At 40.7% G+C, this 17,671-nt stretch overlaps 1 protein-coding gene across 1 annotated transcript in view; it reads left to right on the forward strand.

The window, feature by feature from the left end:
* Positions 1-17,671, forward strand: part of FAM184B (family with sequence similarity 184 member B) — a 152,721-nt gene that overhangs the window by 122,460 nt on the left and 12,590 nt on the right. Inside the window, exons 8-12 of the mRNA XM_077477729.1 lie at positions 817-901; positions 4,466-4,638; positions 5,292-5,435; positions 8,270-8,384; positions 16,695-16,805. Of these exons, the coding sequence (XP_077333855.1) occupies positions 817-901; positions 4,466-4,638; positions 5,292-5,435; positions 8,270-8,384; positions 16,695-16,805 (628 nt within the window). The remainder of the gene's footprint in view (positions 1-816; positions 902-4,465; positions 4,639-5,291; positions 5,436-8,269; positions 8,385-16,694; positions 16,806-17,671) is intronic.

The raw sequence follows: 17,671 nt of genomic DNA on the forward strand, positions 1-17,671 counted from the left end.
TTACTGTTAGGGGTCTCCACAACTTGGGAAATTTTATCAAGGGGTCACGGCACTAGAAGGTTGAGAACCACTGCTGTAAAGGATACCAAGCAATAAACAAATGTACCTAATAAAGTGACTGGTGAGTGTATATTTTAATAGGAGTCTATAGTTCTACTTCAAAGCAGAACTATGGACTGAAAAATAAAAAAATAATTGGCTACAAATACTGTAGCTGCTGACTTTTAATAAAAGTATCCAGCGCCGTGCTCACCCAAACCGGTTCTGCACTGGTCTTCAGGTCCCCTGTGCCAGCATTTTGAATGTGGGCATGTTTCCTGTGCATGCTGTGCTTTTTGAATTGTCCTGCAGCCTACAGGGACCGGTGCAGGTGGAGAACTTCCAGTGGATCATTGAAGTGATCCAACTGGAAGTGGGTACCTATAAAAAAATAGGTATCCACTCCCCCCCCCCAAAAAAAGTGGCAAAAACAAAAGGGGGGAGGGCATGAAGCAGAACTCCCCTTTTAGGGTGAAATTCTGATTTCATGACTTGGAATTACTGAATGATGTCTTCATGTAAACACACATACAGCTGACCAGTATTGCTTTTATCTGAGCTAATACAGATAATAAAGTATAGGAGTTGTTTGTTACCTGTATATGGACTAATGATCTTTAAACCGTCATATAATCTACATGCTAAAGTGAGTACAAGTGAAGTGCTTGATCAGAATTTTCAGATTGCGTAGAGAGTAGGAAAGAGCGCAGACCTTAACGTTAATCAAAATCATGTTACTGACACAATTAATCTTTTAAAATGTGTATTTCTTATTAGATATGAGCTTTGTGATTGTCCACCAAGTCCAGCTCCTCAATTACATGCAACACAAGCAGAATGTGAACATATTGTTGGACTACAGGTATTAAAACACCATTGAATCTATTGTGTGATAATTTACCTTAAAGTGTATCTAAACCCAAGAACATAATTGTAATGTATTGCAGCTTACCAATCATGCTTCTTTTATTCTTGCCTGGAGATCCTGCCAGTAACACATTGACAATGCTCAATCACTGTATAGAAAGGGTGCAGCGCTAAAAAAAAACAAAAATACTTTTCATAAAAACAAATAAATATCATAAGAGCCCAAATATAAAGTTTGAATTCATAGTGTAGAATCCCCACACCAGAGTCTGTGAAATAGACGTGCATGCACACTTGTCACCACTGTGGGGGGGGGGGGGGGGTCAAAAGAATCGACCCTCATATTATAGAGAGGTCTGAAACAACATGGTTAAAATTTGTAACCAGATAGAACTAGCAAACTCCAACTGGATTCCAGGCACCATCCATCAATGCAAACCACTGTGGTATAGGAAACTCATGGGCCCCATTCAGAGAGATCAGCACCTCTGCTGATGTAAGCAGGACCCTCAGTTATACCTCAAGGAATAGTAAATAACAAAACCATAGCGCAATACATCTATGAAGCTTTATACCGCTATTTATTGGAAGGAATTACACTCACATGCAATAACATAAAAAAACAGCACAGCAAATTTTTTTAAAGATGGGCGCGGCATATGGTATGCTTACGCCATGCGGTCCAACCCAGAATTTACGCGTTTCATCATATTTTGACGTCATCAGAGCTGTCAGGTATGACATTTGCATAATTACCTTGTGCCAAGCTGGACCAATGTAACTATCCAATTAAGAGATTATATCTGGAGTTCAGCTTTAAAAAAACTGACAAATGTGTGTGTGTGTGTATTATATATATATATATATATATATATAGTCTTGCACAGAGTCCTGGCCTCTCCCAAACAAATTTGGGAGAAATTAGAGCAGAGGCATTGTTATGCACTTACACATCACATGCAGTTTTACAGTTTATGGAATAATGATTGCTAATTAGTTGCTGCACATTAAAAATCACTCTTTGCCAGTGGCAGCTTGGGGTAATTTTTTTGGGTGGGGAAACACCCCCCCCCCATCTGGTCGGATCTGGAGCACTTACCTCATCTATGGCAGGCTTCACCGGTGGCTACCCCTGCTCTCCACAGTCATCAAGGCGGCGGCTTCTCCTTCCCCTGCTCTCTGCGGGCATTACGGCAGCAGTGGCGGCTTCCGTTTCCTCCCTCCTCCTCGTTGGCCAATCGGGGAGCTTTTCCTTTCAGCCAATCGGGAAACAGATCTCAGACCGCTTCCTGATTGGCCAGGAGGAGGATCAGTGTTTCAATAGCAAATATTCATTGCTTTTCGCCCCAAGCTCACCCTATTTTGAAGACTATTAGAGTTCACATATGTGAACATACACATAGAAAAAAAACATGCATATTCAGGGTGACTTATGCAGCGTACACACGACCGGTTTTCCCATCGGAATAAACTCTGAAGGTTTTCCCGATGGAGTTCCGCTGAAACTGTCATGCGTACACACGATCACACCAAAGTCCGATCATTAAGAACGCGGTGACGTACAGCATGTACGACGGGACTAGAAAAAGGAACTTCAATAGCCAGTAGCCAATAGCCTCCGTCTCGTACTTGCTTCAGAACATGCGTTGTTTTTGGTCTCTCGGAACAGCATACAGACAAGCATTTTCCCGATAGGAATTGGTTCCGTCGGAAATATTTAAAACATGTTCTATTTCTAGGTCCGTCAGAATTTTCGTAATAAAAAAAGTCAGATGAGGCACACACGATCGGAATTTACGATGAAAAGCTTCCGTCTGACTTTTTCTGTTGGAAATTCTGCTCGTGTGTACGTGGCATTACACTTTAAATGTGCATTTAACATAGCGTAGGCAAAAGTTAGAAATCCCTGTTAGAGCCAATACATCTAATAGTACTGTGGCAAGATTTAAGATTTTTTCTAAGTTTGAATTCAAGTGTGCTGCTCACATTACAGAGATATCTTACCACTTCCTGTTCTGTCTCCATGACAGGACATAGAGGGAAATCTTCCCAAAGAAAGCAAAAAAATAAGCTGACAAAAGGTTTTACTCCTCCCTGTATAAATATTTTGTGCCACTATAAATGTGCAGAAAATCAAAAAGCATGAAAAACATAAACAAGCGACTGAATCTTATAAATGTGAACAATCGAAATGTGCGAAAGAGTCCATATACCATATGTAAAGTGTCCAAGCTACAAAATTCTTCATCACATGCAGTGATGAAAAAATGCTGTATCCAAATCACTTAGTGCTCTTGCCCACACTTGTGACCCCATCACCCACCAAATAATGTGACCTCCAAATTATAGGTAGGTTGAACTAAGCACCAATTTAGTGAGCATGATGACCATCCACAGTAAGAAAAACAGCACAATACTCCTCCTTCAATAAACACACTTCTCCAGCAGAAATATCTAAGGAAACAGAAGCTCAACATAGCATAATCCTGTCTTGAAAGAGAAAACCACTTTCTGGATGTAAACCTTAGCAGCCAGATAATGTGTCTAATATGTGTATTTCCTATGATCGTCAGCTCCATCTAGTGGACATAATTCTGTATTTTCCTGAAATATCTTAATCAAGAAAATTCTGCATTATGGCCACTAGGTATTATGATGACTGGAAATACAAATACAGAAACACATATTAAACATTCTGTGAATGCTGAGCAATTTCTTTTTTTTTTTATAAATGGACTCCTAAATATTATGATAAAATTGGGTATAGCACTAACCCTGTAGGAGTTGCTGAAGTCAGGGATCCCAACTGCTGCACAGTCAGTCACACAGCATTTCCTTCTTGCATCAGACAGAGAAATCCCCCCTTCATGGTAGGGGTCCATCAAGGGCCTCCGACAGCACTGCTTCTCCATCTTCCACCCAGCTCACCTGCTGACATGTCTATTGTCTATTTTAAGACTCTTTCGTTCCCTGCCAGGTCCCCAACCTGGGGATTGGCTAAAGGCTTCCGCCCACTATCTTTCAGAACTTTCTCCAACATTCTAGAAACAAGGGAAGGCACCAGAGAGCTGCCAGTATGAGTCATCTGCTCCTGGCCTCTAATAACCCTGAGCCAGATTCAGTGACTCAGGTTTATCCCTGGGGCAGACTATAGTTTGCCTACTCTCACTTCTAGTAGCACACACTAGACGGTGCCACATGGACATTCAGCCATTGCTTGACCTTTTTATTGCCAGTGTGGCTTAGCTGTCAAAGGTCAGTTATCAAGATATGATATGTAGGTACATCCAGTCATTCTATTTGATGCAAAAGTAAAGCCAAGTATGAATTTAGAAATTAATTTAGATATTTTCTTATTTCTAGAGTAACTTTCATATTTGGTTTCAACAAGTAACCTTATGGAAACATCACCACTTAGGCAAATACAATGAGGAAATATGACATGAACTCAGCCAATTTGAGATGTCTATTTATTAATATATGTAATATATATATATATATATATTATTATTATTATTATTATTATTATTATTATAACTATTTATGTTCATGTTCTTAGGATGATAGCGCTCATGATTTAAAAAAGCAAAATACTCAGTTGGACGAATATGAAATAGAGATGTCACGGCTGGAAGAAGAGAATTCCGTTTTACGGGATTCTGTGGAACTACTAAGCAAAGAGATTTCCAAATCCCAGCAAGAGGCATTGGGAGTAAAAGAAAAGCAAACCAGGTATTGGGATTGTACATACTGTATAGCAGATGATGTAGACACTGCTGAAAACTTAACACATTGTATCTGTAGACAGATTCAGCACAAAATTTTCTTACACAACATGCATTACAGCAAGAAAAACCTGTGCAATAGGTGCTATTTTTCTTAAGTGCACATTAATTTGCAAATATACACTATACTGTCAAATGTATTGGGACACCTGCCTTTACACGCTTATGAACTTTAATGGCACCCCAGCTTAGTCTGTAGGGTTTAATAATGAATTGCCTCACCCTTTGCAGCTATAACAGCTGAAACTCCTCTGGGAAGGCTGTCAGGAGTGTGTCTATGGGAATGTTTGAGCATTCTTCCAGAAACGCATTTGTGAGGTCAGGCACTGATATGGATGAGAAGGCCTGGTTACGAACTAAGACTGGGAGGCAAATAAAGATGATGTGCGTGTAAAGGCAGGTGTCACAATACTTTTGACAATATAGTGTATCGTTCTACAGGACTTTAGATTCTGCCCTCTTGTGGACATCATGTGATTTAACACTGTGAAAATATGTAAAGTGATAATGTATGTGTGTTATCTGCAGCAGAAACTGCTCTTTTTTAATTGTGCTTGTTTTGACAAAAATGCTTTTAACAATTTTTCATTTCATGGAAAGAAATCAAGAAGAACTTAAAATGAAACAAAGAATTGAACTGGATGCATTAAGACAAAGTCACCAGCAGGAGATCCAGTCCATAGTGTCCAAATTTAGCAGTGCTCAGACTTTCCTTCAGGCAAAGATTGTTACCTTGGAAGCTGAGTAAGTTCATGCAAACTTATTGTATGACATACTAAGACTAAATTTTTTATTCTACCAGAACTGTTGAAAAAAAGAAAGAAACTTATATGTGACATTTGAATTGCTAGTATCACTTAACTGAAAAGCAGCAGAATGTCCTGGAGACATCTCCTACCCTTGTTCTTTGTAGACAGATAATTGCTTCCCTAAGGGAATCAGATACATGGCTGGTTTACTGCACTGATTGACAAGCTGTGAGAGCAGAGAGATCCTGAACTACAAGCAAGCAGTGTAAATTCCTTTTTATCATGTACAACTTGTATTAGACATATATTATTAGGATTATCATCTTCCTTGCATGAATACTAGACCAGTCCAAAAACTAAAGGTAGAGATATACGGTTTGAATTTCGCCCAATTCCTGCAGATGCTGTGGCTGCCTAAATACAATATCCACCACTAAAGAGATTCCTCCATCTGCACTGTGCAGGATAGATGGGAATTAAATTGATTCTGTCTTGCCTTGAGAAAATCCATAAGAGCAAGACCCGCCTTAGAGCATGATGTATGATTATATATTTCTTGAAATATAGAAGGTGGGAATCTAGACGTGTGCAATAAATACATAGCATATATAATATTTAATAAGTTGTGTTTGGAGTTGTAGTAGTAGTTGTTCTTTAAATATATTTGAAACTTCACTATGACTCAAACATTGTATAGTTGGAAAGAAATGACATATTCACATATATCAAACACAAAGCCTGTAGGCTGAATGTGGCCCTCACACCCAGTTTTGCAGCTGGAACATGGCGGAACTCCATTCCCCCACCTCTGGCTCTCTCCCTTCGCTCCCGCTTCCTGCTGTCCCTTGTAAGCACATAGCCCAGGCCTATTCTAGCACTTCGCTCCTACATGTAGAAACCATCATTTTTTTTTTCTAGAAAATTACTGAGAACCTCAAAACATTATATATATTTTTTTAGCAGGCACCCATGTAAATAGAAATGGCAGTCGTTGCTACCTGTTATGTAAAAATGTTAACTCAGCCCAATTTCTTTGTATAATGGGAAAGATGATGTTACGCTGAGTAAATAGATACCTAACATGTCATGCTTTATAATTGCGCACGTTCATGGAATAGCGCCAAACTTTGGTACTTAAAAATCTCCCTAGGTGGCGCTTTAAACTTTTACATTTTCCTTTTTTTTTATCGTTTGTCTTATTTGAATTTTTTTATTTTTACATTTTCCCTTTAAAAATAATTTTTGATCACTTTTATTCCTATTACTTCCCAATGTAAACATCCCTTGTAATAGGACTAGTGCGTGACAAGTCCTCTTTATGGAGAGATGTGGGGTCTATAAAACCCCACATCTCTCCTTCAGGCTGGAAAAAAAATGAACGATCTCCGGCTTTCCTGCCAAGTCCCCGCCATTGTTTACTTGCGCCGGCCCGGATGTGACCTCATAAAGTCAGAGAGTCATAGAGACTGCTGGGGACCATCGGGCCCTTGGTTTTCTCAATGGCTAACTTTCTGCATTGGCGGATTCCTTCTCCGGCTCACCGATCGCATGGGGGAATCAGTAGAAGCACCAGAGGGCAGTGGGAGTAGGGGGGAGGGTTCAGCAAGATAGTGGAGTTTTTGTACTTAATATGCATTTCAGCATACCTCCCAACATTTTGAGATGGGAATGAGGGACACCTACTAACAAACGTATATAGGCATAGGACATGCCCCCTGCCATACCCCCTTAAAGGAGAATTAACCAAAAAAAAGGTTAATTAAATCCAGAAGGGCTTTTTTTTACCACTACTATTCCTTTATATTGGCTTTTAAAATGTACAAATGCATCAATTTGAAATTGGATGAAAGGTTTAGCACTGGTGAACACTTTTTGAAAGACAAAATGTGCATTTTATATACATTTATATAGATCAGACCAAAATGGGGGACAAATGAGGGGGAAAGAGGGACAGAGGGACATTGCTCCAAATCAGGGACAGTCCCTCGAAATAAGGGACAGTTGGGAGCTATGATTTCAGTAGCATTCATTCTGCAGTTTGCAATAGATCACATGAAGAGGCCCAGGAGGAGGAATGCTGATCAGTAAAAGAAAGATTGGTCAGTAAAAGTCAGCCAGTCTCTTCTCAGCACTTTCTTAAATCAGTGATGGGCCAACAGTCTAAACGTACAATGTTACTGCAGAGCCAAGAGAGGTGAATCCCAACCTCTTTTGTTGTATTAATTCTTATAAAGCTCCTACAGGGCCTGAAGCCCACTATTCAAATGGGGACCTCTCAAATTAATGCCTCATCCCCTCTTCCAGCAAGGCTGTCCACCTGAATGGAGCAATAAACCAATGATGTGGTGCCATGTGCAACTTTAGTTCATAAAATTCCAATTTCATGATAGAGCTCTCCGATCTTCATAGATCCTGGGGTGCTCTGCCAGTTATGCAAACTTAAATACAGATAATTTTAATGCTTGTTTAATATGTTTAGCAATTTTAAATCAATGGGTTCACTGTATTGTAAGCATGTAATTACTAAAAATGAGTTTAATGTCAGTCTAATTGGGAGCATATGAATAAATGAGAAATATGACAGCACCCTTGATTGACATAATTTGTTATAGCCGTTCTTTTTTTTTTTCAAAGTTTATGACATTTGTGCAGTTTTTACAGATACATTTTGGGTTAACTTTTGCTGGTAGAAATTAGGATTCTAATTCTAAATACCGGAAGTAAAAAGGAACAGGAATAATTCATTTTGAGGAATCAGGTTCGTGCATTTGGCTGATGTAGCTGATCATATGTCAGACTTCAAACTGTTTTCCTCTTTTATGTACACAGGCTGAAGGAGATGGAAGATAAGGCAAAGAAGCAACATCGGATGGAAGAACTGCAGCTTATAAACAGCTTGCAGGATAAACTGGCTGATAAAGATCAAATTATTAAACACCTGCTGGTAAGATTACCAAAGTACACCATTATTTTTTCTTTTTGATTTTACTGTTTTTTATAAGGATTGGGATAAATTAAGTTTAGGTCCTCCACAATGTTTTCATAAAACAATCACAGTCCTGGGCTGGCTGTTTATTGGAGCAGTCCAGGATGGGGTTCTAAATACACTATTTATTAAAAGTATTGGGACACCTGCCTTTAAACGCACATGAACTTTAATGGCATCCCATTCTTAGTCCGTAGGGTTCAATATTGAGTTGGCCCACCCTTTGTAGCTATAACAGCTTCAACTCTTCTGGGAAGGCTGTCCACAAGGTTTAGGTGTGTGTCTATGGGAATGTTTGACCGTTCTTCCAGAAGCGCATTTGTGAGGTTAGGCATTGATGTTGGACGAGAAGACCTGGCTCACAGTCTCCACTCTAATTCATTCCAAAGATGTTCTATTGATTGAGGTCAGAACTCTGTGCAGGCCATTCAAGTTCCTCCACCCCAAACTCGCTCAGCCATGTCTTTATGGACCTTGCTTTGTGCACTGGTCCAAGTCATTTGGTGGAGGAGGGTATTATGGTGTTGGGTTGTTTTTCAGGGGTTTGGCTTTGCCCCTTAGTTCCAGTGAAGGGAACTCTTAAGGCATCAGCCTAAGACTGTGCAAGAGTCTTAGGCAGGTGTGAAAAAAATGTGGTAATTTAAGAATGCTTTCAGAAATAGAAGTGTTCGTTTATATAAAAAAATGTTGCGTATACTGTCAACACTGGGGCAGTAAAAGTGTCTAAGCATCTAAGTTCATTAACCTTCTGTAAACACTAGGTGGCATTACAAACTACATTATACAGTAGAAGATGCTCTGTTCTGTTGTATAATGGAGACCTTGTTTCTAGTCTAAATTGTCTGGAATGTGATAAGGATGTAAGACGATGTGTAAATGCATTTGCAAAGAGTGGATTACTTTTATTGGTAAAGCAGCCTACCAGAAATAGACTTGTGCTATATAATAGAATTGTGCTACAAGATGAATAGAAATGTTTGCGTGGACAAAGGCATTTAAATTCTATGGATATCAATATAGGAATAAAAAGGGGTTCTGTTATAACTTTAGATTTTTATGACTCCATCTAAAAATGTGCTTTTTCCAGAGAGATATAAAATACCCCGTACTTCCAGGTATGGCAAACCATGTGACTCTCTCCTCTTCCTTCCCAGATGTAACATCTGAGTAATCAAATCGTCAGGTCTGGTCAGGATCTGACTGGGAATAAAAACCAGCCCTGGAAATAATTTCATACCAGCCCCATAGCATTATTATACCAGCCCAACAGCATAATATCATTTTTTTCTTGTTCATAAAAGGTATTTTAAAGCACATTTGAAGAGAATACTATATATAGATAAGACAGAAATGAAAGCACATAGGGCTAGGGAGATATATATATATATATATATATATATATATATATATATATATATATATATATATGTAGCACTAACCCCCGAAGGAGCTGCTGGTTTGATTGGGCTTACCATTACCTTCTTCTCCTCGATTTGTGTCTAGTTGTTTCCCATGGTAGATACCCAGTAACTCTAGAGACTGACAACAGATCCACATGAAGGGATTTTTATTGCAAAAACTTAATCAACGAACAGTCTCTTTAAAATAGGATCAGGGGGTTAGGAAGGAAGTTCAGGTACTCTTAGTGTCAAAGTCAATAATGAAGGACTTGCTTACTTTGACTAGATCCAGAGAATAGCCATTCACAACTGGATGTTCACTCAAGTTGGACAGTCCCTCTCTCACAAGGCCTAGCAGCCAACAAGGTGCTTTACTCAGGAACAAGTCTCTGCCACAGACGTTGTTGTAGAACTTACAGGAATACGTCTCTGCCACAGACGGTGTTGTAGAACTTCAGGAAACTAAAACTTATGTAACACTCGTGTGATACCTGATACTCATGTGATAGCTTGGCGATACCCACGAGACAGGATTCACTTAGGTACTTCAGCCCCTCCAGGCTCTTGCTAAGAAGCCAACCCGTACGTGGCCTTCTTCTGAAGAGTCCTCCCCTGGATAGCTGCAAAGTTACTGGGCCTCTACAACTACCGGAGATGGCACCGGACCACCTTGGAATCCTTTTTTAGTTTCCTTGCCTCGGGCTAGCCAGCCCGAGACAAGTCGGGTGGATCCACTTTATTCACCCAACTAGACTGTGGTTCCATGCCTGCCAGAAGAGACAGTGCCCCCTGTGGCCAGGCTGAACATCCTGTAGTCCAGTCAGACTGATGCTGAGGTCCAAATTTAGAACAATTGTACCCAAACCAAACTACAGTTCAGGTGTAAGAAAATTTCAGTTAAAAGTGGAACAATCATCAAGGGGGACAACTGGGAATGTGGGGGGGGAGGGGGACGACTCTGGTGACCACCTTTCACAGAAAGGATACACTAAGGTAAGGGGGGTGGGGTACTGATATGGGGGGAAACTATATATCAGTGCCCCCTTACATTATTGTATTCGCTCCCCCCTTACATCAGTGAGTCCCCTCAGATTGGCCTGGTGGTGCTGTCACTGACCTCCTCCCAGGTGCATCATGCAGGGCTCAGTCAATCAGCTCCAGCTTGGTGGCTCTGGTTTTGCTATAGTCTCCTCTTCACAGTTCACACACGACTGACTTCTGCCATGACCCCAATCCTGGCAGCCCTCCTATTCTTGACTCCTCCATAGGACTCCCTCAGAGACTGCAGACATGATATAAGAAAATAGATGGTCAGAGGTTGCGGTCATGATACAAGAGATGGTTAGAGGCTATGGGCATAGTACAGGAGATGGTCAGAGGCTGAGGACATGATACTAAAGATGGTAAGAGACTGCAGACATAATACAAGAAATCAATGCAGCCTCACCAGTGCCCATCAAATGTGGCCTCACTGTGCCCATCCATACAGCCTCACTGTACCCATCATTGCAGCCTCATTGTACCCATCATTGCAGCCTCACCTTGCCCATCATTGCAGCCTCACCTTGCCCATCATTGCAGCCTCACCATGTCCATCAGTGCAACCTCACCATGCCCATCATTGCCGGCTCACCGTGCCGATCATTGCTGCCTTACCGTGCCCAGCATTGCCGCCTCACCGTGCCCATCAATGCAGCTATACTGTGCCCATCACTGCTGCCTTACCGGGCCCATCACTGCTGCCTTACCATGCCCATTATTGCTACCTCACCGTACCCATCATTGCAGCCTCACTTTGCCCATAATTGCTGCCTCATCATGCCCATCATTGCAGCCTTACTGTGCTCATCACTGTTGCCTTACCATGCCCATCATTGCCACCTCACCGTGTCCATCATTGCCAGCTCACCGTGCCCATCATTGCCACCTCACCATGCCCATCATTGCAGCCTCACCGTGTCCATCATTGCCGCCTCACCGTGCCCAGCATTGCCACCTCAACGTGCCCATCATCGCTGCTTCACCGTGCCCATCATTGCCGCCTCACTGTGCCCATCATTGCCGCCTCACCATGCCCATCATTGCCACCTCACCATGCCCATCATTGCAGCTATACTGTGCCCATTACTGCCGCCTTACCGTGCCAAACATTGCCGCCTCGCCAGTCAGTGCCTGTGCCAGGGGATTACACACATTGCACATCTCCCGCTGTGTCACAGAGCTCAGTCGCAAATGTTCGCTGGTCTAGCCACTTCACCATGTTCATCACTACCACCTCCCCGTGCCCATCACTGCCGCCTCACCATGTCCATAATTGCCACCTCACCATGTGCAGCATTGCCGCCTCATGGTGCCCATCATTGCCGCCGCACTGTGCCCATCAATGCCGCTTTACCGTGCCCATCATTGCCGCCTCACCATGTCTATAATTGCCACCTCACCATGTGCAGCATTGCCGCCTCACCGTGCCCATCATTGCCACTTCACCATGCCCATCATTGCAGCTATACTGTGCCCTTCACTGCTGCCTTACAGTGCCAAACATTGCCGCCTCGCCAGTCGGTGCCTGTGCCAGTGGATTACACACATTGCGCATCTCCCGCTGTGTCACGGAGCTCAGTCGGAAATGTTCGCTGGTCTAGGAGGAGGGCAGTTACAAAGGTCCAGTCCTCCTAGACCAGCTTGTGTGATAGACAGAACACTGCTTCTATCAAATGAGCTGGTCTAAGAGGAGGGCGGGACCTTTGTAACAGCGCGGCCGAACATTTCACAGTCACACTGAGCTCCTTGACACAGCATGACTCCGCTTTGAGCTATGCTGAAGCCACAGGGTAGCTCAAAGCAGCCCCAGGGCAGGCAGCCTACTGAGAAATGTCCCGGTATCCCGGTAGGCCAGTCTGGCCCTGGGTCTGGTCCATGTAATATGGGGGGTAGGGAGAAAGTCAGAATCTCAGTTTAGACTCTAACTGAATCAGCTTGGAGCTTACACAGGCTTCTCTTCACTTGTGAAAGATAGGACATCATAAGAACAAAAGTAAAGTGAATATAAGCAGCCAAGGGTCAGTAAATTAACCTTGCCAATAAAAAGATTAAGGTCTAAATTCAGAGGGAAAAAAATTATTAGTTTTTGAGTTTTACTAGTTAAGATACATACTGATAAGATACATTTTTCATATACAGGTAGTAGGTTTTTTCTTAAGTTTAAATTTGTATGTAAGTCGGAACAGGTACATTTTTATAAGTGTAAAAAAACGATTTGTAAGCTTTTTTGGTAGCATAAGGAACGTTTGTTTTGCTGTCTATGTCCTTGTTCCAAAGATTTTACCTCCCTTTCTGTCCTATGACAATTGGATTTATAAAAATTTTTTGGGTGGTTGTAGAAACAAGAATTGGTGATAAAGCTTCAATGGGGGTACCTTTTTCCCATAATAACTCCTGAGGAGTAAATTTCCCTTTCTAGAGGTAAATTTCCTGTTGTCTCCCTCCGTTTGTAAGTAGGAGTCATTTGTCGGGTGTTTGTAACCCAGGGACCGCCTGTACTATACTATTACTCTACTAATTTAATGGGAAAGTGGAAAGTCTGCAATATTCACCTCCCCACCTGTGAACTCCCTCGCTGACGTAGTCATCTTTGCCGAGACTGCTTTTGGGTTTAGCTCCTTCGGCCATCCTGATTGGCTGGCCTGGGATGACTTAACTCTTGTGCATGCACATGGTTGATAATTCATCCCACCACCAAGGCATGCCAAGTTTGGACATTCTAAAGAAGTTTGCAAACAGGAAGGTAAGAAGCCTTTATTGCAAAAGAGACATTGGGGTTGATTTACTAAATCTGAACAGTGCAAAATCTGTTGCAGCTGTGCATAGTAACCAGTCAGCTTCCAGGTTTTATTGTCAAAGCTTAATGGAACAAGCTGATGTTAGGAGCTGATCGGCTACTATGCACAAGTGTCCCAGATTTAGCAATTTCTCGTTTTAGTAAATCAACCCTATAGACAGTGGAATTCATAAAAAGTGTCGTGAACGTGACCACTCTTTAGAATTCCATTGATCCTCTGCATGGTAAGTGTTGGTGCGGTTGATGGGTTCATGTACCTGTCGGCTGCTTGTTGCTGTATTCAGGCAACAGAACTCTCCATCCCTAACTCATGCTGTCATAGCTACAGTTTTGTAAGTATCAGAAACATTTCCTTGGCTGTGATGTTATCTTTTACTTAAAGTGGAAGTAAACCCATGGATTTAAACAGTTAAAAAAAAGGCATGCCGGGAATGCTAACTGCACATTGGCTATGCTCTCAGCCAAACTATCAAACCATCCAATGGCTGGTGTCATAACGAATCACATGTGCAGCACCATAGCAGTTGAAGATTAAACAGAGGCAAAGATGGCAGCTTCCTTGGCTGAAAACGATAGGGGAGTTTACTTCCACTTTAAAAGTGATATATTTCATATATATTAGCTTTGCTGGCTTCAGGGGTGCCTTTAAGCCCTAACTTAACACTATTTGTTTATCAGTGCTAGATAAATAGCATTACATAAAGCACCACCAGACAGCCGTTGTGCCAATATTCACAGACACAGCGTACAAAGCCAACTTGAGTGGTTGCTGTGATTGGTCATAGAAAGGCCACCTCCCTTATCTCGCACATCTGCATATTAACCTACTCATCTCTATTCTCCTGCTGTTTGTGCTCTGTGCAATAACCGTTTTATCTTCTCCTCCCTCTGTGTATGACCTGTATGTGCTTTATCTAGTGCATAATTGCCAAGGCCCATGTTTTTTCCCCCTCAATAAAAGCATCTGTCCTCATTTTCTAAAAAATGTGCCAGAAATTAGATCACCATTGGGTGTCTAATTTCCAAATAAAGGGTCATTTTGGGGGTGGTATTTTTATTTTAAGTAAAGTAATCATTTTAAGTAAAGATAACAATTTTCTTTGTTTTTCATCTTTTTTCATTTAGATATTTTCCTTTGCTCAAAAAAAAATGCTATAAAATTAATTTGAGTACATGATGGAGTAATTGTTAGTCAAAACGCAACAACAAACCACAGCACTTGAAACTCAAAAATGGTAAAAAGGGATATTACATACTGTCTGGCACTCAAATGATTATGGTATCTTTAGGCAAAACTTTTTTTTTAGTTTTAGCTAGAGTGGGAAGGATTAGATTCTCTTTCGAGTTTTTATTTCTGTCTGTGTCCCTCCCTTTGTTTGTGCTCATGACAAAGTCCAAAACTTTGGAGTTCTCCCCAGAAAGGGAGTTAAGGGATACCTGTTCCAGGGACAACTAAGAGGGGAATTCTAACTTTGAGAGATTTCCTGTAACATCCTGTTGAGACTCTGGGAAATTAACTGAATGAAAATGTCCTCAATTATTACACAAACAACCTTACGTGGGTTTTAATCCTTCCCTACTTTGTCCTAAACTAAATAAAAAATGATCTTTAGATTCACGTTAATAGTATCAATAATGCCAAGGATATCAATAGGATAGATTATGGGTAATTAAAGTGTTACTAATCCCAGGACTGTTCATTCACTATATCTGGTCTCCCACAGTACATAGAACATAGAAATGCTATTATTTTAGTAAATATAAACTGCTAAATACCTTTTCTCATCAGCAGTATATAGCAAGCTTATGAAATGTCTGGTTAAAGCATGTAAGAGGAGATTTAATTTTATTCCGACTACCCTTTAAGGCTCCAGGACCCTTGACCCTCTGTCTGGACAGTGCTAATTGGCCCTGTGCTGGTCACATGCACACCCCCCCCCCCCCCAAAAAAAAAGGATCAAACAGCCTTTTTATACAATGAGGATTAACCCTTAAAGTTCCACAGTGAGTATCAAAAGCTTGCTTTACTGCATATACAGACTGATTTTACTGTTGTGGGTTTCGTAACACTTTAATGTTTTTTCTACTCTATATGCATTTTACAGATGCACTTTATAATGAAATATCCCACACTCCACTTGAGTGCTTTCATCATACACTGCTTCCTCCCAGTCTGAATATAGATATCAGGTATTCCAACCGCTAACAACAAACAAGGCAATACTCGTTGGGTTGCTGAACATGAAATGATTTATTAAAGATGACACACAAATATATACAGCAGGCTGACAAGACAAACTGTAACCAGAAACCTAATTAGCAGGAGCTAGTTATTTAATCATTTACCCAGACTAGATGACTCAGAGATATGACCTTTCAGGGTAGACTCGCAGTCTCCTCACTCACAACTTACAATACACATAAGTATAAACACATACCCCAATAGTTTGCTAGGAGACAAAGGTGTGTTAATGAGCACAATAAACTATTGAGTGAAAGACCCGGGCTTTCCAGATCTCATTAATTAGCATTCCTTTCACATATATCTCTCCACTAAGTCCCAAGCTGGCGGAGACCATCATAGCCTCCTTAATAATGTCCTTTTGCATTACATAACAGAATATATTCCTAAATGCTTGTAGCTCCCTCAAATACCAGGGCCCATAGTCGGTAGGCAAGAGGTTAGCATTCAATCCCCTCCAAAAGCCTCTGTTCCGGGTGAGTGTCACACACTTGTTTAACAATATGCTAGTTTCAGCACATTTACATTATTGGAAAAATAACACGGTTTAAGCTGGGATTCCATAATAAATGCAGTCTTGATATCTTTAAAATGGAGTTCAGCATTGTTGTTATCCTTTCTTTTGGCACAATCTTTGCCACAGTGTAGTTATACAAAACAACTGTTACAGCATATAATATGGATAAGTGTTAAATGCAAAAAAAAAAAATGGAATGTAGCTGGATTACAAGGAACACATTCCAGTTCATAAAATTAAGATTTAAAGCATTATTATTATTATTTTATAGGAAATTCAGAACTTTGATGATGACCTTGCAATGCCACTTATTCAGGAAACACATAGGAGTCAGTCATTTTCCTGCAATCCAAATGGTGGCAGTTTAACGCCCACAATGAAGGTAAAACCCTAAAATACTGTACTTTACTGTTTAAAGGTAATTATATAAGGTATTATTCGACTTTTTTTGATTTGTGTTTGTATGCGACTGTGATCACCTAAATGTGTATATTTTCAACATGTGCCAAATGTACAGTAAATAATATTATCAATATTTGTTTGCTATTTGAAGAGCTCAATAAATGGAATGAAAAAGGAAGCCACAGACATCTACTGATCCTTAAAGTAGCCCCGTCATGATAGAAATACGGGGGCTTCTATTGCTAGCCTTCGTCTAAAAAAATTCTTGTTGACTGGCTTGTTCTGATATTAATCATTTTTGAGTCACAGACCTAGAACAAGCATATAAAAAAGTATCAGAATTCTTTATCTCTATACTTGTTTCCGATCAGTAACTCAAGAAGCATTGAAGCTAATGCACCAGAATAACAGCCAGGCAACAATAATTTTCAGTTAGAATGGTCAGCAACAACAGCCACCATGATTCTCTCATGACAGATTTCCTCTAAAGCAAAGTTTCTTCTAAAAGATGGTACATCTACCCCTTGTAAGGTCTACCATTTTAAATGGAATGCTTACTTCCCATAGTGTGTGAAAAAATGTTTCACCCCAGGAAATACTCCATGAGACTCATCCTGACCTTTTTGCAATCATTTGCAATTTTTCAATTGATTTTGAATGAGTTAAAGTGAGGTGGTTGTATTATAATAACTATATTTATATTTGTTAGAAATTTTGTATATAGCCCTACAGAACAGACATACTGCGCACAGTCCACATGGGCTTTGCTGCTTAACTGGAGACAGGAAACAGGATTTGTTTTCAGTATAAGACAGAGTATAGTCATAGATGCAGCTAAAAACTTAT

The sequence above is a fragment of the Lithobates pipiens genome, unplaced genomic scaffold, assembly GCF_037356315.1.
Source record: "Lithobates pipiens isolate NorthernLeopardFrog02 unplaced genomic scaffold, aLitPip1_a1.2 Scaffold_13, whole genome shotgun sequence".
In the NCBI taxonomy this organism is placed as follows: domain Eukaryota; kingdom Metazoa; phylum Chordata; class Amphibia; order Anura; family Ranidae; genus Lithobates; species Lithobates pipiens.